Consider the following 23,824-nt stretch of genomic DNA (forward strand, 5'->3'; position numbering starts at 1 on the left):
ACAGCAGCAGTCAGCATTTCAGCATCGGGAATGACATCTGAGGACTGACTGCTGGACCGATGCTTGTGCCCAGCTCTCCTTCCATCTGCCCTGTACCCCTCTCTGGCCCGCCCCAAGGACTGACTGCTGGCCCGATGCTGGCGCCCTGTCTCTAGTAACCAGTACATCAATGCCCCCATCCATCCTCCCAGTGCTGCCCCCCAGCTCTTCTTACATCTGCCCCGTACCCCCTCTCCCTGCCACTCGACTAGGCCTCACCTCGGCGCTCTCATTCTGGCCATTAGCGTTCAGGAGGAAAGAAAGACGCTCGCACTGGAAGCCATGGCCGGCACAGAGAACGGAGACCGGAAGGAAAAAAATAGCACACACCGGGGCTCAATAAAGGGTCCTGAAAGTGGCGGCGGAGATTCAGGGATGCGCTGACCATAGTAACGGCGGGGAGCTATGGTGACCCAGAGGGACAAACTTCCTGCAGCGTCCCGGCGACTAGTAATGTCGGTCAAGCCTAGTCACGTGGCGGGGAGAGGGGCAGATGGAAGGAGAGCTGGGCCAGAGAGGGGTACGGGCAGATGGAAGGAGAGCTGGGCACAAGCATCGGGCCAGCAGTCAGTCCTCAGATGTCATTCCCAATGCTGAAATGCTGACTGCTGCTGTCCCGATGCTGGTGCTGATAAGCTCTGCTGGCCCGATAACGGAATAGTACCAGACCTTGTAATCTGAAGGGAACACTCACATAGATCATAGGGACTTCTATAGGATCAGCCGAAACCTTATACCATCAAGGACACTGGAGAAATAGGAAAACACGTGAGGAATAAGAACGCAAACATTAAAGAATGGACCTCAACTATGACTCACTTCTCCAGAACATTCCCACCAACCTGAACATCTATGGAAGACCTACAGTAAATTATCCTAACTTCTCCTGCTCAAAACATGAGCACCCCATAACATCTATTCAGGACATAACTTGTCTGTCTATTAAAGACATTATTTCTCCTATCCAGAGAAGCTACAGACATATTGAGAACATCTCTCTCTCTTAACAAGGACATGTCTCATCTCGCATCCAGAACATCTACCTAAAGCATCACGCATTGCATATAAAACATCTAGTGTGAGACATCACCTTTCACATCCAGGACATTATTTCTCACATCCAGAACATCTAGTGTAGGACGTCACTTCTCACATCCAGAACATCTAGTGTAGGACGACACTTCTCACATCCAGAACATCTAGTGTAGGACATCACTTCTCACATCCAGAACATCTAGTGTAGGACATCACTTCTGACATCCAGAACATCAAGTGTAGGACGTCACTTCTCTCATCCAGGACGTCACTTCTCACTTCCAGAACATCTAGTGTAGGACATCACTTCTCACATCCAGAACATCTAGTGTAGGACATCACTTCTGACATCCAGAACATCAAGTGTAGGACGTCACTTCTCTCATCCAGGACGTCACTTCTCACTTCCAGAACATCTAGTGTAGCATGTCACTTCTCACATCCAGGACATCTAGTGTAGGACGTCTCTTCTCACATCCAGAACATCAAGTGTAGGACGTCACTTCTCACATCCAGAAAATCTAGTGTAGGACATCACTTCTGACATCCAGAACATCTACTGTAGGACATCACTTCTCACATCCAGAACATCTACTGTAGGACATCACTTCTCACATCCAGAACATCTACTGTAGGACATCACTTCTGACATCCAGAACATCTAGTGTAGGACATCACTTCTGACATCCAGAACATCTACTGTAGGACATCACTTCTCACATCCAGAACATCTAGTGTAGGACATCACTTCTCACATCCAGAACATCTAGTGTAGGACGACACTTCTCACATCCAGAACATCTAGTGTAGGACGTCACTTCTGACATCCAGAACATCTACTGTAGGACATCACTTCTCACATCCAGAACATCTAGTGTAGGACATCACTTCTCTCATCCAGGACGTCACTTCTCACTTCCAGAACATCTAGTGTAGCATGTCACTTCTCACATCCAGAACACCTAGTGTAGGACATCACTTCTCACATCCAGAACATTAAGTGTAGGACGTCACTTCTCTCATCCAGGACGTCACTTCTCACTTCCAGAACATCTAGTGTAGCATGTCACTTCTCACATCCAGGACATCTAGTGTAGGACGTCACTTCTCACATCCAGAACATCAAGTGTAGGACGTCACTTCTCACATCCAGAACATCTAGTGTAGGACGTCACTTCTCACATCCAGAACATCAAGTGTAGGACGTCACTTCTCACATCCAGAACATCAAGTGTAGGACGTCACTTCTCACATCCAGAACATCTAGTGTAGGACGTCACTTCTCACATCCAGAACATCAAGTGTAGGACGTCACTTCTCTCATCCAGGACATCTAGTGTAGGACGTCATTTCTCTCATCCAGAACATCTAGTGTAGGACGTCACTTCTCACATCCAGAACATCTAGTGTAGGACGTCACTTCTCTCATCCAGAACATCTAGTGTAGGACGTCACTTCTCTCATCCAGAACATCTAGTGTAGGATGTCACGAGATGAGACGGTTCCTACAACATCTATGACGGTCATCAAATCTCTTACCCAAACATCTCCAACTATGAAGAGCATAAGAGGTATTCTGGAGAGATGTGAAGATCCTAAAGGGCTGAAGAGAGTGGGCGGGAAAGAAGAACTAGTCATCTCCAGAAATGTAACTAATACTGCAGAGTCCAGCACCTGAGGTGTCTACTCCACAGATACATGGCTCCTACAGTACAGCTCTTACTACTGAGGCGTCTACTCCACAGATACATGGCTCCTACAGTACAGCTCTTACTACTGACGTGTCTACTCCACAGATACATGGCTCCTACAGTACAGCTCTTACTACTGAGGCGTCTACTCCACAGATACATGGCTCCTACAGTAAAGATCTTACTACTGAGGTGTCTACTCCACAGATACATGGCTCCTACAGTACAGCTCTTACTACTGAGGTGTCTACTCCACAGATACATGGCTCCTACAGTACAGCTCTTACTACTGAGGTGCCTACTCCACAGATACATGGCTCCTACAGTACAGCTCTTACTACTGAGGTGTCTACTCCACAGATACATGGCTCCTCCAGTACAGATCTTATAACTAAGGCCTCTACTCCACAGATACATGGCTCCTACAGTACAGATCTTACTACTGAGGTGCCTACTCCACAGATACATGGCTCCTACAGTACAGCTCTTACTACTGAGGTGTCTACTCCACAGATACATGGCTCCTCCAGTACAGATCTTATAACTAAGGCCTCTACTCCACAGATACATGGCTCCTACAGTACAGATCTTACTACTGAGGTGCCTACTCCACAGATACATGGCTCCTCCAGTACAGATCTTATAACTAAGGCCTCTACTCCACAGATACATGGCTCCTACAGTACAGCTCTTACTACTGAGGTGCCTACTCCACAGATACATGGCTCCTACAGTACAGATCTTACTACTGAGGCGTCTACTCCACAGATACATGGCTCCTACAGTACAGCTCTTACTACTGAGGTGTCTACTCCACAGATACATGGCTCCTACAGTACAGATCTTACTACTGAGGCGTCTACTCCACAGATACATGGCTCCTACAGTACAGATATTACTACTGAGGTGTCTACTCCACAGATACATGGCTCCTACAGTACAGCTCTTACTCCTGAGGTGCCTACTCCACAGATACATGGCTCCTACAGTACAGATCTTACTACTGAGGCGTCTACTCCACAGATACATGGCTCCTACAGTGCAGCTCTTACTACTGAGGCGTCTACTCCACAGATACATGGCTCCTACAGTGCAGCTCTTACTACTGAGGCGTCTACTCCACAGATACATGGCTCCTACAGTACAGCTCTTACTACTGAGGTGCCTACTCCACAGATACATGGCTCCTACAGTACAGCTCTTACTACTGAGGTGTCTACTCCACAGATACATGGCTCCTACAGTACAGATCTTACTACTGAGGCGTCTACTCCACAGATACATGGCTCCTACAGTACAGCTCTTACTACTGAGGTGTCTATTCCACAGATACATGGCTCCTACAGTACAGATCTTACTACTGAGGCGTCTACTCCACAGATACATGGCTCCTACAGTACAGATCTTACTACTGAGGCGTCTACTCCACAGATACATGGCTCCTACAGTACAGCTCTTACTACTGAGGCGTCTACTCCACAGATTCATGGCTCCTACAGTACAGATCTTACTACTGAGGCGTCTACTCCACAGATACATGGCTCCTACAGTACAGATCTTACTACTGAGGCGTCTACTCCACAGATACATGGCTCCTACAGTACAGCTCTTACTACTGAGGCGTCTACTCCACAGATACATGGCTCCTACAGTACAGCTCTTACTACTGAGGCGTCTACTCCACAGATACATGGCTCCTACAGTACAGCTCTTACTACTGAGGCGTCTACTCCACAGATACATGGCTCCTACAGTACAGCTCTTACTACTGAGGCGTCTATTCTACAGATACATGGCTCCTACAGTACAGATCTTACTACTGAGGCGTCTACTCCACAGATACATGGCTCCTACAGTACAGATCTTACTACTGAGGCGTCTACTCCACAGATTCATGGCTCCTACAGTACAGATCTTACTACTGAGGCGTCTACTCCACAGATACATGGCTCCTACAGTACAGCTCTTACTACTGAGGCGTCTACTCCACAGATTCATGGCTCCTACAGTACAGATCTTACTACTGAGGCGTCTACTCCACAGATACATGGCTCCTACAGTACAGATCTTACTACTGAGGTGTCTATTCCACAGATACATGGCTCCTACAGTACAGATCTTACTACTGAGGCGTCTACTCCACAGATACATGGCTCCTACAGTACAGCTCTTACTACTGAGGCGTCTACTCCACAGATACATGGCTCCTACAGTACAGATCTTACTACTGAGGCGTCTACTCCACAGATACATGGCTCCTACAGTACAGCTCTTACTACTGAGGCGTCTACTCCACAGATTCATGGCTCCTACAGTACAGATCTTACTCCTGAGGCGTCTACTCCACAGATACATGGCTCCTACAGTACAGATCTTACTCCTGAGGCGTCTACTCCACAGATACATGGCTCCTACAGTACAGCTCTTACTACTGAGGCGTCTACTCCACAGATACATGGCTCCTACAGTACAGCTCTTACTACTGAGGCGTCTACTCCACAGATACATGGCTCCTACAGTACAGATCTTACTACTGAGGCGTCTACTCCACAGATACATGGCTCCTCCAGTACAGATCTTATAACTAAGGCCTCTACTCCACAGATACATGGCTCCTACAGTACAGATCTTACTCCTGAGGCGTCTACTCCACAGATACATGGCTCCTACAGTACATATCTTACTACTGACGTGTCTACTCCACAGATACATGGCTCCTACAGTACAGCTCTTACTACTGAGGCGTCTACTCCACAGATTCATGGCTCCTACAGTACAGATCTTACTCCTGAGGTGTCTACTCCACAGATACATGGCTCCTACAGTACAGATCTTACTCCTGAGGCGTCTACTCCACAGATACATGGCTCCTACAGTACAGCTCTTACTACTGAGGCGTCTACTCCACAGATACATGGCTCCTACAGTACAGCTCTTACTACTGAGGCGTCTACTCCACAGATACATGGCTCCTACAGTACAGATCTTACTACTGAGGCGTCTACTCCACAGATACATGGCTCCTACAGTACAGCTCTTACTACTGACGTGTCTACTCCACAGATACATGGCTCCTACAGTACAGATCTTACTCCTGAGGCGTCTACTCCACAGATACATGGCTCCTACAGTACATATCTTACTACTGACGTGTCTACTCCACAGATACATGGCTCCTACAGTACAGCTCTTACTACTGAGGCGTCTACTCCACAGATACATGGCTCCTACAGTACAGATCTTACTACTGAGGCATCTACTCCACAGATACATGGCTCCTACAGTACAGATCTTACTACTGAGGCGTCTATTCCACAGATACATGGCTCCTACAGTACAGATCTTACTCCTGAGGTGTCTATTCTACAGATACATGGCTTCTACAGTACAGCTCTTACTACTGAGGCATCTACTCCACAGATACATGGCTCCTACAGTACAGATCTTACTCCTGAGGTGTCTACTCCACAGATACATGGCTCCTACAGTACAGATATTACTACTGAGGTGTCTACTCCACAGATACATGGCTCCTACAGTACAGCTCTTACTACTGAGGTGTCTATTCTACAGATACATGGCTCCTACAGTACAGATCTTACTACTGAGGCGTCTACTCCACAGATACATGGCTCCTACAGTACAGATCTTACTCCTGAGGTTTCTACTCCACAGATACATGGCTCCTACAGTACAGATCTTACTCCTGAGGCGTCTACTCCACAGATACATGGCTCCTACAGTACATATCTTACTACTGACGTGTCTACTCCACAGATACATGGCTCCTACAGTACAGCTCTTACTACTGAGGCGTCTACTCCACAGATACATGGCTCCTACAGTACAGATCTTACTACTGAGGTATCTACTCCACAGATACATGGCTCCTACAGTACATATCTTACTACTGACGTGTCTACTCCACAGATACATGGCTCCTACAGTACAGCTCTTACTATTGAGGTGTCTACTCCACAGATACATGGCTCCTACAGTACAGATCTTACTCCTGAGGTGTCTACTCCACAGATACATGGCTCCTACAGTACAGATCTTACTCCTGAGGCCTCTACTCCACAGATACATGGCTCCTACAGTACAGCTCTTACTACTGAGGCGTCTACTCCACAGATACATGGCTCCTACAGTACAGATCTTACTCCTGAGGCCTCTACTCCACAGATACATGGCTCCTACAGTACAGCTCTTACTACTGACGTGTCTACTCCACAGATACATGGCTCCTACAGTACAGCTCTTACTACTGAGGTGTCTACTCCACAGATACATGGCTCCTACAGTACAGATCTTACTACTGACGTGTCTACTCCACAGATACATGGCTCCTACAGTACAGCTCTTACTACTGACGTGTCTACTCCACAGATACATGGCTCCTACAGTACAGCTCTTACTCCTGAGGTGTCTACTCCACAGATACATGGCTCCTACATTACAGATCTTACTCCTGAGGTATCTACTCCACAGATACATGGCTCCTACAGTACAGATCTTACTCCTGAGGCGTCTACTCCACAGATACATGGCTCCTACAGTACAGATCTTACTACTGAGGTATCTACTCCACAGATACATGGCTCCTACAGTACAGATCTTACTACTGAGGCGTCTACTCCACAGATACATGGCTCCTACAGTACAGATCTTACTACTGAGGTATCTACTCCACAGATACATGGCTCCTACAGTACAGATCTTACTACTGAGGCGTCTACTCCACAGATACATGGCTCCTACAGTACAGATCTTACTACTGAGGTATCTACTCCACAGATACATGGCTCCTACAGTACAGATCTTACTACTGAGGCGTCTACTCCACAGATACATGGCTCCTACAGTACAGATCTTACTACTGAGGCGTCTACTCCACAGATACATGGCTCCTACAGTACAGATCTTACTCCTGAGGTGTCTACTCCACAGATACATGGCTCCTACAGTACAGCTCTTACTACTGAGGCGTCTACTCCACAGATACATGGCTCCTACAGTACAGCTCTTACTACTGAGGCGTCTACTCCACAGATACATGGCTCCTACAGTACAGCTCTTACTACTGAGGTGGCTACTCCACAGATATATGGCTCCTACAGTACAGATCTTACTCCTGAGGTGTCTACTCCACAGATACATGGCTCCTACAGTACAGCTCTTACTACTGAGGTGTCTACTCCACAGATACATGGCTCCTACAGTACAAATCTTACTACTAAGGCGTCTACTCCACAGATACATGGCTCTTACAGTACAGCTCTTACTACTGAGGTGGCTACTCCACAGATATATGGCTCCTACAGTACAGATCTTACTCCTGAGGTGTCTACTCCACAGATACATGGCTCCTACAGTACAGCTCTTACTACTGAGGTGTCTACTCCACAGATACATGGCTCCTACAGTACAGCTCTTACTACTGAGGCGTCTACTCCACAGATACATAGCTCCTACAGTACAAATCTTACTACTAAGGCGTCTACTCCACAGATACATGGCTCCTACAGTACAGATCTTACTCCTGAGGCGTCTACGCCACAGATACATGGCTCCTACAGTACAGATCTTACTACTGAGGTATCTACTCCACAGATACATGGCTCCTACAGTACAGCTCTTACTCCTGAGGTGTCTACTCCACAGATACATGGCTCCTACAGTACAAATCTTACTACTAAGGCGTCTACTCCACAGATACATGGCTCTTACAGTACAGCTCTTACTACTGAGGTGGCTACTCCACAGATACATGGCTCCTACAGTACAGATCTTACTACTGAGGCGTCTACTCCACAGATACATGGCTCCTACAGTACAGATCTTACTCCTGAGGTGTCTACTCCACAGATTCATGGCTCCTACAGTACAGATCTTACTACTGAGGTGTCTATTCCACAGATACATGGCTCCTACAGTACAGATCTTACTCCTGAGGTGTCTACTCCACAGATACATGGCTCCTACAGTACAGATCTTACTACTGAGGCGTCTACTCCACAGATACATGGCTCCTACAGTACAGCTCTTACTACTGAGGTGTCTACTCCACAGATACATGGCTCCTACAGTACAGCTCTTACTACTGAGGTGTCTACTCCACAGATACATGGCTCCTACAGTACAGCTCTTACTACTGAGGTGTCTACTCCACAGATACATGGCTCCTACAGTACAGATCTTACTCCTGAGGCGTCTACTCCACAGATACATGGCTCCTACAGTACAGATCTTACTACTGAGGTGTCTACTCCACAGATACATGGCTCCTACAGTACAGCTCTTACTACTGAGGCGTCTACTCCACAGATACATGGCTCCTACAGTACAGATGTAACTACTGAGGTGTCTACTCCACAGATACATGGCTCCTACAGTACAGATGTAACTACTGAGGCCTCTACTCCACAGATACATGGCTCCTACAGTACAGCTCTTACTACTGAGGTGTCTACTCCACAGATACATGGCTCCTACAGTACAGCTCTTACTCCTGAGGTGTCGACTCCACAGATTCACTGATATTATGGTAGAGCAGTTTGGACTACACTTGAGATTAAAGCTTTTTCTCCAGATTCGGACTGCGCCCCTCTTTTTTCTCAGTCATATTTTTGTGTGGCCCTTTTATATATTCTAGATGTTAAAGGGAATTCCTGGACTTAAATCCTGAGAACCTTTCCAGAACAGAGGTCCTGAATATTAGATAGGGGGTGTCCTAACCTGGCAGCAGCTGTTTGTCGGGGCTTTTGGTAACATCAGTGGCAGTACAATCCAGAACAGAACATGGTGGACCTTATTCAGCTGCTTGTAGATATTTAGCATTCGCAGCAGTACAGTAAATGGAAGAGGAGGATACAGGTGGATGGTGACATGACTATTCGGTGACCTCACCCCGATGCAAGTGACAACCCTCCATGCCCGATTCATTGTGGTCATAGTACGTTTTTCCGTATTTGAGGGGCACAGTTTGGTCCTTCGAGGCTTTACAAGACCACCAGACAGCACTGAAGACCCTCAGTCCGGGCAGTGATCCAATACTCACCCATCTGCTTCACACCAATGATACACACCAATTCACCAGTTCAGCAATGAAGCCTGCAAGTATCAAGGGGCTTCGCCATGGGTCACCTTCTCCAGTATGGTGTTCATGTGTATGTGGCCGAGCCACAAGGAAGATCTTGGTGAGAAGGAATAAGACAGTCTTGGTCACTTTGCCTGAAACTGCCAATTCTTCCTTCCTTAAGTCATCCTATTGCAACCCGAACCAAGTCTTGTCTGCAACACAATCATCTTCAGCATCATTGTCCCTGTCACTATTTTCAGTCTCTCCTGGCCCAGGGATTATTCCACCTTCTCTTCATTCACATATTTAGATTTCCCCAAGTGCCCCTGCCAGCGCCATAACCAGTATCCCCTTCCCCTGCCACCACCATAACCAGTATCCCCTTCCCCTGCCAGCGCCATAACCAGTATCCCCTTCCCCTGCCACCACCATAACCAGTATCCCCTTCCCCTGCCAGCACCATAACCAGTATCCCCTTCCCCTGCCAGCACCATAACCAGTACCCCCTGCCACCACCATAACCAGTATCCCCTTCCCCTGCCACCACCATAACCAGTATCCCCTTCCCCTGCCACCACCATAACCAGTATCTCCTTCCCCTGCCACCACCATAACCAGTACCCCCTTCCCCTGCCAGCACCATAACCAGCATCCTCTTCCCCTGCCAGCGCCATAACCAGTATCCCCTTCCCCTGCCACCACCATAACCAGTATCCCCTTCCCCTGCCAGCGCCATAACCAGTATCTCCTTCCCCTGCCACCACCATAACCAGTATCCCCTTCCCCTGCAAGCACCATAACCAGTATCCCCTTCCCCTGCCAGCGCCATAACCAGTATCCCCTTTCCCTGCTACCACCATAACCAGTATCCCCTTCCCCTGCCAGCGCCATAACCAGCATCCCCTTCCCCTGCCACCACCATAACCAGTATCCCCTTCCCCTGCCAGCACCATAACCAGTATCCCCTTCCACCACCATAACCAGTATCCCCTTCCACCACCATAACCAGTATCCCCTTCCCCTGCCACCACCATAACCAGTATCCCCTTCCCCTGCCAGCGCCATAACCAGTATCCCCTTTCCCTGCCAGCGCCATAACCAGTATCCCCTTCCCCTGCCACCACCATAACCAGTACCCCCTTCCCCTGCCAGCACCATAACCAGTATCCCCTTCCCCTGCCACCACCATAACCAGTATCCCCTTCCCCTGCAAGCACCATAACCAGTATCCCCTTCCCCTGCCACCACCATAACCAGTATCCCCTTTCCCTGCTACCACCATAACCAGTATCTCCTTCCCCTGCCACCACCATAACCAGTACCCCCTTCCTTTGCCACCTCTACCATCTACTGTCAGGTCTTCCAACTCTTACACATTCAAACACTGACTATTCTGATCTGACTCATCAAGAACAGGAAGACTTGGACCGGGAGGAATATGTTTCAGGTGCCAATGAAGATGAGAGATCAGTGAGAGAGCAGAAGGAGCGCTCAATAAATTAAATCCTAACTCTGACTAGTCGGGGTAAATAGAACTGTGTAATAGCTCTCAGATAAGAAAGAAGCCGCGTTACGTTTTATATATCAGTCTATGGAGAGGGGAGGGGGAGGGGAGACTGCTGGAAAAGACACCCAAATAGCTTCAGCTGCTATACCCTGCTACTCTGAGGGCGGGGACCCTTCTAAAACTCTTATGTTTCAAGGTAGGAGTCTCCCACTGCACAGAAGAAGGCAATAAATCAATAGGCAGCCTCCCCTCTCCATAGACTTCTGCCTGTGAGGGGAATATGGATAAGACTCGATGTAAACAAACAGACTGAGCAAGTAAAGAGCAGCCTAATAGATTGTATGAAGGAAATCTATTACAAACTTCCCTTAGAAGGAGCAATGCCCAGAACCCCGACTCAAAGTCATGGCGTCGCTGTCAGATGTAATGTCTCAGGAAGTCCAAGAAGCCTGAGGAGCGAGTGCTGGGCAGACCCCAGGTTGTGTTGCTGTTGCCCTCCATCATTCTTACTGTGATTTGCAGAGGTGTTAGGAGTGACAGTCGTGCCACCTGTACCCGCCGCTCTGTCCATCTGAAACATTATGATCCAGTTCACCCATCTCTAGTAGGTAGAAGACTCCATCAATCCAACATGCAGAGCAAAAAGTGGGGGTGATAGGTATTGCAGGAGGAATCGTACCATCCAGGGAGACCATTGGATAGACTCTTCTCCACTGACTGACATCTTCATCATGCCAAAAGGGAAATGCATATCATTTTGGATTAAAGGAGTCTTCCACCTACAATAACTTCCATAGAGTGTTGGTGGTGCCTAATCATTGTAATGTCTACAACATAACAGGAACCAGATTGTCCACAAACATCACATGATGACCCTCCATAGACCAGGACTAGTACCAGATTATGTAGATACACCACAAGATGACCCTCCATAGCCCAGGACTAGTAGCAGATTATCTAGATACACCACAAGATGACCCTCTATAGACCAGGACTAGTACCAGATTATCTAGATGCACCACAAGATGACCCTCTATAGACCAGGACTAGTACCAGATTATCTAGATGCACCACAAGATGACCCTCCATAGCCCAGGACTAGTACCAGATTATCTAGATGCACCACAAGATGACCCTCTATAGACCAGGACTATGACCAGATTATCTAGATGCACCACAAGATGACCCTCCATAGCCCAGGACTAGTACCAGATTATCTAGATGCACCACAAGATGACCCTCTATAGACCAGGACTAGTACCAGATTATCTAGATGCACCACAAGATGACCCTCCATAGCCCAGGACTAGTACCAGATTATCTAGATGCACCACAAGATGACCCTCTATAGACCAGGACTAGTACCAGATTATCTAGATACACCACAAGATGACCCTCTATAGACCAGGACTAGTACCAGATTATCTAGATGCACCACAAGATGACCCTCCATAGCCCAGGACTAGGACTAGATTATCTAGATGCACCACAAGATGACCCTCCATAGACCAGGACTAGTACCAGATTATCTAGATGAACCACAAGATAACCCTCCATAGCCCAGGACTAGTACCAAATTATCTAGATGAACCACAAGATGACCCTCTATAGCCCAGGACTAGTTCCAGATTATCTAGATGCACCACAAGATGACCCTCCATAGACCAGGACTAGTACCAGATTATCTAGATGAACCACAAGATAACCCTCCATAGCCCAGGACTAGTACCAAATTATCTAGATGAACCACAAGATGACCCTCCATAGACCAGGACTAGTACCAGATTATCTAGATGAACCACAAGATAACCCTCCATAGCCCAGGACTAGTACCAAATTATCTAGATGAACCACAAGATGACCCTCCATAGCCCAGGACTAGTTCCAGATTATCTAGATGCACCACAAGATGAACCTCCGTAGACCAGGACTCCATACATTATGACTGATACCAGATTATCTAGATACACCACAAGATGACCGTCCATAGTCCAGGACTAGTAACAGATTATCTAGATGCACCACAAGATGACCCTCCATAGCCAAGGACTATTAGCAGATTATCTAGATGCACCACAAGATGACCCTCCATAGTCCAGGACTAGTACCAGATTATCTAGATGCACCACAAAATGACCCTCCGTAGACCAGGACTCCATACATTATGACTGGTACCAGATTATCTAGATACACCACAAGATGACCCTCCATAGCCCAGGACTAGTACCAGATTATCTAGATGCACCACAAGATGACCCTCCATAGACCAAGACTAGTAGCAGATGATCTAGATACACCACAAGATGACCCTCCATAGCCCAGGACTAGTACCAGATTATCTAGATACACCACAAGATGACCCTCCATAGCCCAGGACTAGTACCAGATTATCTAGATACACCACAAGATGACCCTCCATAGCCCAGGACTAGTACCAGATTATCTAGATACACCACAAGATGACCCTCCATAGCCCAGGACTAGTACCATATTATCTAGATACACCACAAGATGACCCTCCATAGCCCAGGACTAGTACCAGATTATCTAGATGCACCACAAGATGACCCTCCATAGCCCAGGACTAGTACCAGATTATCTAGATGCACCACAAGATGACCCTCTATAGACCAGGACTAGGACCAGATTATGTAGATACACCACAAGATGACCCTCTATAGACCAGGACTAGTACCATATTATCTAGATACACCACAAGATGACCCTCCATAGCCCAGGACTAGTACCAGATTATCTAGATGCACCACAAGATGACCCTCCGTAGCCCAGGACTAGTACCAGATTATCTAGATGCACCACAAGATGACCCTCTATAGACCAGGACTAGGACCAGATTATGTAGATACACCACAAGATGACCCTCTATAGACCAGGACTAGGACCAGATTATCTAGATACACCACAAGATGACCCTCCATAGCCCAGGACTAGTACCAGATTATCTAGATACACCACAAGATGACCCTCTATAGACCAGGACTAGGACCAGATTATGTAGATACACCACAAGATGACCCTCTATAGACCAGGACTAGGACCAGATTATCTAGATACACCACAAGATGACCCTCTATAGACCAGGACTAGGACCAGATTATCTAGATACACCACAAGATGACCCTCCATAGCCCAGGACTAGTACCAGATTATCTAGATGCACCACAAGATGACCCTCTATAGACCAGGACTAGGACCAGATTATGTAGATACACCACAAGATGACCCTCTATAGACCAGGACTAGGACCAGATTATCTAGATACACCACAAGATGACCCTCCATAGCCCAGGACTAGTACCAGATTATCTAGATACACCACAAGATGACCCTCCATAGCCCAGGACTAGTACCATATTATCTAGATACACCACAAGATGACCCTCCATAGCCCAGGACTAGTACCAGATTATCTAGATGCACCACAAGATGACCCTCCATAGCCCAGGACTAGTACAAGATTATCTAGATGGACCACAAGATGACCCTCTATAGACCAGGACTAGGACCAGATTATGTAGATACACCACAAGATGACCCTCTATAGACCAGGACTAGGACCAGATTATCTAGATACACCACAAGATGACCCTCCATAGCCCAGGACTAGTAGCAGATGATCTAGATACACCACAAGATGACCCTCCGTAGCCCAGGACTAGTACCAGATTATCTAGATGCACCACAACATGACCCTCTATAGACCAAGACTAGTACCAGATTATCTAGATGCACCACAAGATGACCCTCCATAGCCCAGGACTAGTACCAGATTATCTAGATGCACCACAAGATGACCCTCCATAGCCCAGGACTAGTACCAGATTATCTAGATGCACCACAAGATGACCCTCTATAGACCAGGACTAGTACCAGATTATCTAGATACACCACAAGATGACCCTCTATAGACCAGGACTAGTACCAGATTATCTAGATGCACCACAAGATGACCCTCCATAGCCCAGGACTAGGACTAGATTATCTAGATGCACCACAAGATGACCCTCCATAGACCAGGACTAGTACCAGATTATCTAGATGAACCACAAGATAACCCTCCATAGCCCAGGACTAGTACCAAATTATCTAGATGAACCACAAGATGACCCTCTATAGCCCAGGACTAGTTCCAGATTATCTAGATGCACCACAAGATGACCCTCCATAGACCAGGACTAGTACCAGATTATCTAGATGAACCACAAGATAACCCTCCATAGCCCAGGACTAGTACCAAATTATCTAGATGAACCACAAGATGACCCTCCATAGACCAGGACTAGTACCAGATTATCTAGATGAACCACAAGATAACCCTCCATAGCCCAGGACTAGTACCAAATTATCTAGATGAACCACAAGATGACCCTCCATAGCCCAGGACTAGTTCCAGATTATCTAGATGCACCACAAGATGAACCTCCGTAGACCAGGACTCCATACATTATGACTGATACCAGATTATCTAGATACACCACAAGATGACCGTCCATAGTCCAGGACTAGTAACAGATTATCTAGATGCACCACAAGATGACCCTCCATAGCCAAGGACTATTAGCAGATTATCTAGATGCACCACAAGATGACCCTCCATAGTCCAGGACTAGTACCAGATTATCTAGATGCACCACAAAATGACCCTCCGTAGACCAGGACTCCATACATTATGACTGGTACCAGATTATCTAGATACACCACAAGATGACCCTCTATAGACCAGGACTAGTACCAGATTATCTAGATGCACCACAAGATGACCCTCCATAGCCCAGGACTAGTACCAGATTATCTAGATGCACCACAAGATGACCCTCCATAGACCAAGACTAGTACCAGATTATCTAGATACACCACAAGATGACCCTCCATAGCCCAGGACTAGTACCAGATTATCTAGATACACCACAAGATGACCCTCCATAGCCCAGGACTAGTACCAGATTATCTAGATACACCACAAGATGACCCTCCATAGCCCAGGACTAGTACCAGATTATCTAGATACACCACAAGATGACCCTCCATAGCCCAGGACTAGTACCAGATTATCTAGATGCACCACAAGATGACCCTCTATAGACCAGGACTAGGACCAGATTATGTAGATACACCACAAGATGACCCTGTATAGACCAGGACTAGGACCAGATTATCTAGATACACCACAAGATGACCCTCCATAGCCCAGGACTAGTACCAGATTATCTAGATACACCACAAGATGACCCTCTATAGACCAGGACTAGGACCAGATTATGTAGATACACCACAAGATGACCCTCTATAGACCAGGACTAGGACCAGATTATCTAGATACACCACAAGATGACCCTCTATAGACCAGGACTAGGACCAGATTATCTAGATACACCACAAGATGACCCTCCATAGCCCAGGACTAGTACCAGATTATCTAGATGCACCACAAGATGACCCTCTATAGACCAGGACTAGGACCAGATTATGTAGATACACCACAAGATGACCCTCTATAGACCAGGACTAGGACCAGATTATCTAGATACACCACAAGATGACCCTCCATAGCCCAGGACTAGTACCAAATTATCTAGATGCACCACAAGATGACCCTCCATAGCCCAGGACTAGTACCATATTATCTAGATACACCACAAGATGACCCTCCATAGCCCAGGACTAGTACCAGATTATCTAGATGCACCACAAGATGACCCTCCATAGCCCAGGACTAGTACAAGATTATCTAGATGGACCACAAGATGACCCTCTATAGACCAGGACTAGGACCAGATTATGTAGATACACCACAAGATGACCCTCTATAGACCAGGACTAGGACCAGATTATCTAGATACACCACAAGATGACCCTCCATAGCCCAGGACTAGTAGCAGATGATCTAGATACACCACAAGATGACCCTCCGTAGCCCAGGACTAGTACCAGATTATCTAGATGCACCACAACATGACCCTCTATAGACCAAGACTAGTACCAGATTATCTAGATACACCACAAGATGACCCTCCATAGACCAGGACTAGTACCAGATTATCTAGATGCACAAGATGACCCTCCATAGCCCAGGACTAGTACCAGATTATCTAGATGCACCACAAGATGACCCTCCATAGACCAGGACTGGTACCAGATTATCTAGATGAACCACAAGATGACCCTCCATAGCCCAGGACTAGTTCCAGATTATCTAGATGCACCACAAGATGAACCTCCGTAGACCAGGACTCCATACATTATGACTGATACCAGATTATCTAGATACACCACAAGATGACCGTCCATAGTCCAGGACTAGTAACAGATTATCTAGATGCACCACAAGATGACCCTCCATAGCCAAGGACTATTAGCAGATTATCTAGATGCACCACAAGATGACCCTCCATAGTCCAGGACTAGTACCAGATTATCTAGATGCACCACAAAATGACCCTCCGTAGACCAGGACTCCATACATTATGACTGGTACCAGATTATCTAGATACACCACAAGATGACCCTCTATAGACCAGGACTAGTACCAGATTATCTAGATGCACCACAAGATGACCCTCCATAGCCCAGGACTAGTACCAGATTATCTAGATGCACCACAAGATGACCCTCCATAGACCAAGACTAGTACCAGATTATCTAGATACACCACAAGATGACCCTCCATAGCCCAGGACTAGTACCAGATTATCTAGATACACCACAAGATGACCCTCCATAGCCCAGGACTAGTACCAGATTATCTAGATACACCACAAGATGACCCTCCATAGCCCAGGACTAGTACCAGATTATCTAGATGCACCACAAGATGACCCTCTATAGACCAGGACTAGGACCAGATTATGTAGATACACCACAAGATGACCCTCTATAGACCAGGACTAGGACCAGATTATCTAGATACACCACAAGATGACCCTCCATAGCCCAGGACTAGTACCAGATTATCTAGATACACCACAAGATGACCCTCTATAGACCAGGACTAGGACCAGATTATGTAGATACACCACAAGATGACCCTCTATAGACCAGGACTAGGACCAGATTATCTAGATACACCACAAGATGACCCTCTATAGACCAGGACTAGGACCAGATTATCTAGATACACCACAAGATGACCCTCCATAGCCCAGGACTAGTACCAGATTATCTAGATACACCACAAGATGACCCTCCATAGCCCAGGACTAGTACCATATTATCTAGATACACCACAAGATGACCCTCCATAGCCCAGGACTAGTACCAGATTATCTAGATGCACCACAAGATGACCCTCCATAGCCCAGGACTAGTACAAGATTATCTAGATGGACCACAAGATGACCCTCTATAGACCAGGACTAGGACCAGATTATGTAGATACACCACAAGATGACCCTCTATAGACCAGGACTAGGACCAGATTATCTAGATACACCACAAGATGACCCTCCATAGCCCAGGACTAGTAGCAGATGATCTAGATACACCACAAGATGACCCTCCGTAGCCCAGGACTAGTACCAGATTATCTAGATGCACCACAACATGACCCTCTATAGACCAAGACTAGTACCAGATTATCTAGATACACCACAAGATGACCCTCCATAGACCAGGACTAGTACCAGATTATCTAGATGCACAAGATGACCCTCCATAGCCCAGGACTAGTACCAGATTATCTAGATGCACCACAAGATGACCCTCCATAGACCAGGACTGGTACCAGATTATCTAGATACACCACAAGATGACCCTCCGTAGCCCAGGACTAGGACCAGATTATCTAGATGCACCACAAGATGACCCTCTATAGCCCAGGACTAGTACCAGATTATCTAGATGGACCACAAGATGACCCTCCATAGACCAGGACTAGTACCAGATTATCTAGATGGACCACAAGATGACCCTCCGTAGCCCAGGACTAGGACCAGATTATCTAGATGCACCACAAGATGACCCTCTATAGCCCAGGACTAGTACCAGATTATCTAGATGGACCACAAGATGACCCTCCGTAGCCCAGGACACCATACATATAATAATTCTGGCCCTATAGATACAATTAATCCTGAAACCTATGAAGTGACTCCGATCTTTGGAGAGACCTGGGGGTTCTTGGAGGGGTTAGACTTACCACGACCATTGCTCTGAATGAACTGTATGACACTGGCCACATCATCATCCTCTGGATACATCTGGTATCGCACAGTTAAATTGCTGAACTCTTTGTCCAGAGCCCAGAAGACCCCCTCGATGATGAAGTAATGCGGCCGGTCGTCCTTCTTCACATCATGATAAACAAGGGCTGCTCGAGAGCTCCAGTTGAAATGGTCGTGTAGATGGGAGACAAACTCTCCAAGCTTGTTTGCCGTCGGGCCGGTCCTCACCGTCGTGTTGTATTGATCATCATCTGGTTTAAATCCAAAGGCCAAAGCACCAGCAGTTATAAGTGGGAGGCGCCAGTGAGCAGCAAAGCGGGCGACCGTGGCAGCGGGGTACACACACCCTGGACCAAAGAGCACATCTGGGTTGTGGTAGAGCTTTAGGTCAACAGCCTTGAGTGGAGCCACATACTCCGAGCAGGCCCCGTCAAGCTCGGAATTGGCAAAGACGGTTTTGATGTGGTACCCAGGTAGCAGCTGAAGTTCATTCTGTGCTTTTTCCACCGCCATGCGCAGCGCAGGAGACACACGAGGCCATGACCAGGCATATCGCAGGTTGCTTTCGGGTAGAACCACAGCCAATGTCAACGTCCGGTTGTTAGACGGGTTCTGGTTCGTAGGCAGTGGACAGAAGGACAAGAGAAGAAAGAAGAGCACGGTAGCCACAGAGGTGAGCCTGAGTGTGGGGCTGCCCTCCAACATGGGCATCATCACCTCAATGGGCAGGTCGTCCCTGTGGCGTCTCATAGTCACGTATGTACATGGGCCATAACCTTCACACCCAAAGGGGAACGTCAGGCTGGGCCTCCCCTGGGCAGACAGGACTACACAACACGGCTATCCCACCGCTAGAAGACAACTCTCCTCCTACTTCACAACCCCCCCCCCCCCCCCTCACCTCTCATCCAGATGTCATACCACAAGCCCAAGGAGAGGGGCACGACTCCCCCTGCAGGCCGTCCAACGCCACCGCAGCCCCAGCCCTGTAACGTTATCTGCAGCTTCGTAACAGCCTAAAAACAGATCTCCTAATCTCTATATGTTGTTGTTGGAATCCGGAGCCGTGTGCTCATCCGCCGAGGCTGGCCCTATAGAATCTGTAGGTGCTGCATGAGGTCACAGCCACGTCTGGGCCGTGGTCCATGTGTCGCCATCTGTCACCGCAGAGATCTCAGCTATGTGCATCCGACCAGACCTCCAAAATATGTCACTGCAATGGCTTCCCAGCCGTATACTGACGGCTAGCAGAGTCTCCTGACAACCTCAAGTCTACAAGAGACACCGAGAATGAGAGACACTGACAACCTGCCATAGCACAGAGCGGTTGTCAGAGGAGGCCTACCCCGCACGGATACAGGGACCTGTTCACACACTGATAGCTATGGCCTGTATCTGGATACATATATACCCTAATCACCCCCCCGCACGCAGACCCCCAGCTATACAAGGCCCCAGACATGTCTGTGCTGAACATGACACCGCCATATAGTGACCATGTGTGTCAGGCTCAGGCATGACCTGAAGCGCCCAAATACAAAATCTGTAACCGGAGCCGCACACCATGTGCTAACAGAGGAGTCTCGTGTGGCCCCAGGGCCCAGGGGTGACGGCGACGACCTCCGCACCCCCTGTGATCCCGGCCAGGCACTCAACCTTCATGTTAGCAATCCCATTGCCGCAGCCTAGGAGCACACACTGCGAAGTATAATGCTGCCCCCTGCAGGCCGATGGTGGTCACTACAGTGTCCTGGGGAGAAGTAATATGGCCGAAAGCAGAGCAGGTGGGCCGAGGGAGGGGGCAGAAAACAGGCTGCCGAAAATGGGGGGGGGGGGGGGAGGGCAGAAAACAGGCTGCCGAATATGGGGGGGCAGGGGGAATTAATGACCAGACATCACCACGGAGAAACGGAATTTACCCCACCTATATAAGACATGCCCCAAACATTGCAAACTTAATGCTGGACCTTGGTGGAGGGACCATCACCTGTCCTACTGGATCCTAGACTAGCTGACACCCCGCCCTCAGTATGTGAGAGCCCGGGACTACTGAGGGAGAAGCTGCACCTTGGTGGAGGGACCATCACCTGTCCTACTGGATCCTAGACTACCTGACACCCCGCCCTCAGTATGTGAGAGCCCAGGACTACTGAGGGAGAAGCTGCACCTTGGTGGAGGGACCATCACCGGTCCTACTGGATCCTAGACTAGCTGACACCCCGCCCTCAGTATGTGAGAGCCCGGGACTACTGAGGGAGAAGCTGGACCTTGGTGGAGGGACCATCACCGGTCCTACTGGATCCTAGACTAGCTGACACCCCGCCCTCAGTATGTGAGAGCCCGGGACTACTGAGGGAGAAGCTGGACCTTGGTGGAGGGACCATCACCGGTCCTACTGGATCCTAGACTAGCTGACACCCCGCCCTCAGTATGTGAGAGCCCAGGACTACTGAGGGAGAAGCTGGACCTTGGTGGAGGGACCATCACCGGTCCTACTGGATCCTAGACTAGCTGACACCCCGCCCTCAGTATGTGAGAGCCCGGGACTACTGAGGGAGAAGCTGGACCTTGGTGGAGGGACCATCACCTGTCCTACTGGATCCTAGACTAGCTGACACCCCGCCCTCAGTATGTGAGAGCCCAGGACTACTGAGGGAGAAGCTGGACCTTGGTGGAGGGACCATCACCTGTCCTACTGGATCCTAGACTAGCTGACACCCCGCCCTCAGTATGTGAGAGCCCGGGACTACTGAGGGAGAAGCTGGACCTTGGTGGAGGGACCATCACCGGTCCTACTGGATCCTAGACTAGCTGACACCCCGCCCTCAGTATGTGAGAGCCCGGGACTACTGAGGGAGAAGCTGGACCTTGGTGGAGGGACCATCACCTGTCCTACTGGTCCTAGACTACCTGACACCCCGCCCTCAGTATGTGAGAGCCCGGGACTGTGTGTCTGACACTGTGATCTGTAGTACGGGGGCACCACAAGCTCCAGCTCTCGCCCCTGCTCACACTGTACACGGCTGACTTTAGGCACAACTCCTCCAGCTGTTACTTACAGAAGTCCTCCGATGTCTCTGCTATAGTCGGCCTTATCACTGATGGCGACGATAGGGAATACAGAGACTTAAATCGGGACTGTGTGGACTGGTGTCAGCAGAACCAGCTCAGGGTTAATGCTGGGAAGACCAAGGAGATGGTGGTGGACTTTAGTAAGCGGAGAAGTGCTCCGACCCCGGTGGAGATCCAAGGAACATGTATTGAGATAGTCAGGACTTATAAGTACCTGGGCGTGCTCCTCAATAATAAACTAGACTGGGCCGATCACCTGGAGGCGCTGCACAGAAAGGGCCACAGCAGACTCTACCTGCTCAGGAGGCCGAGGGCCGGGAGTCCAGGGGACACTTCTTAGAGCCTTCAGAGTCCAGGGGCCACTTCTTAGGGCCGGGGGTCCAGGGGACACTTCTTAGGGCCGGGGGTCCAGGGGACACTTCTTAGGGCCTTCGGAGTCCAGGGGACACTTCTTAGGGCCTTCTTCAACTCTGTGGTTGCCTCAGCCATCTTTTTCGGTGTGGCCTGCTGGGGGCGCTGTATACCAGCCAGGGACAGAAATAGACTTGTCACGCTGATCAGGAGGGCCAGCTCTGTCCTGGGGGGCCCCTCTGGGCCCACTGCAGGTGGTGGGTGACAGAAGGACACTGTCCGTGGTGACCTCCATGCGGGAGAACAAATCCCACCCCATGTATGGGACCCTGATGGGACTTGGCAGCAGTGTAAGTGACCGTCTGCTTCACCCCAAGTGTGAGACGGAGCTATCGCAAGTCCTTCCTTCCAACCGCGAGCAGGCTGTATAATCTACATCAGACCAAGCGAAGACACTCTGCACAGAGAACTAAATGACTATGACATCTTCCATCTTTCTTCTCTGTTACCTAGCTGCTATGGACTCCTAGTATATCTTCTCTCCTCAGTCTGTGTGTCCTGTATTATATTCCTGTGTATTATCCTGTATCTGTATTACTAGGCTGCTGTAACATACTGAGTATCCGCACTGTGCCACTATTACAGGATTATCTTATCTTATCTTACTGGAGCAGACCCCAGACCCCTAAACTAATACAGATACCAGACCAGACCCCTAAACTAATACAGACCCCAGACCCCTAAACTAATACAGACCCCTAAACTAATACAGACCCCAGACCAGACCTCTAAACTAATACAGACCCCAGACCAGACCCCTAAACTAATACAGACCCCAGACCAGATCCCTAATACAGACCCCAGACCA

At 48.4% G+C, this 23,824-nt stretch overlaps 1 protein-coding gene across 1 annotated transcript in view; it reads right to left on the minus strand.

Annotated features, from left to right (window-relative positions):
* The window catches only part of LOC142186798 (atrial natriuretic peptide receptor 2-like), a 175,444-nt gene extending 155,048 nt beyond the window's left edge, over window positions 1-20,396 (minus strand). The window contains 1 exon segment of the mRNA XM_075261369.1: window positions 19,509-20,396. Coding sequence (XP_075117470.1) covers window positions 19,509-20,283 — 775 coding nt within the window. The 5' untranslated portion in view covers window positions 20,284-20,396.
* Between the last annotated feature and the right edge of the window lie 3,428 nt (window positions 20,397-23,824).

This window comes from Leptodactylus fuscus, unplaced genomic scaffold, assembly GCF_031893055.1.
Source record: "Leptodactylus fuscus isolate aLepFus1 unplaced genomic scaffold, aLepFus1.hap2 HAP2_SCAFFOLD_119, whole genome shotgun sequence".
NCBI classification, from domain to species: Eukaryota; Metazoa; Chordata; class Amphibia; order Anura; family Leptodactylidae; genus Leptodactylus; species Leptodactylus fuscus.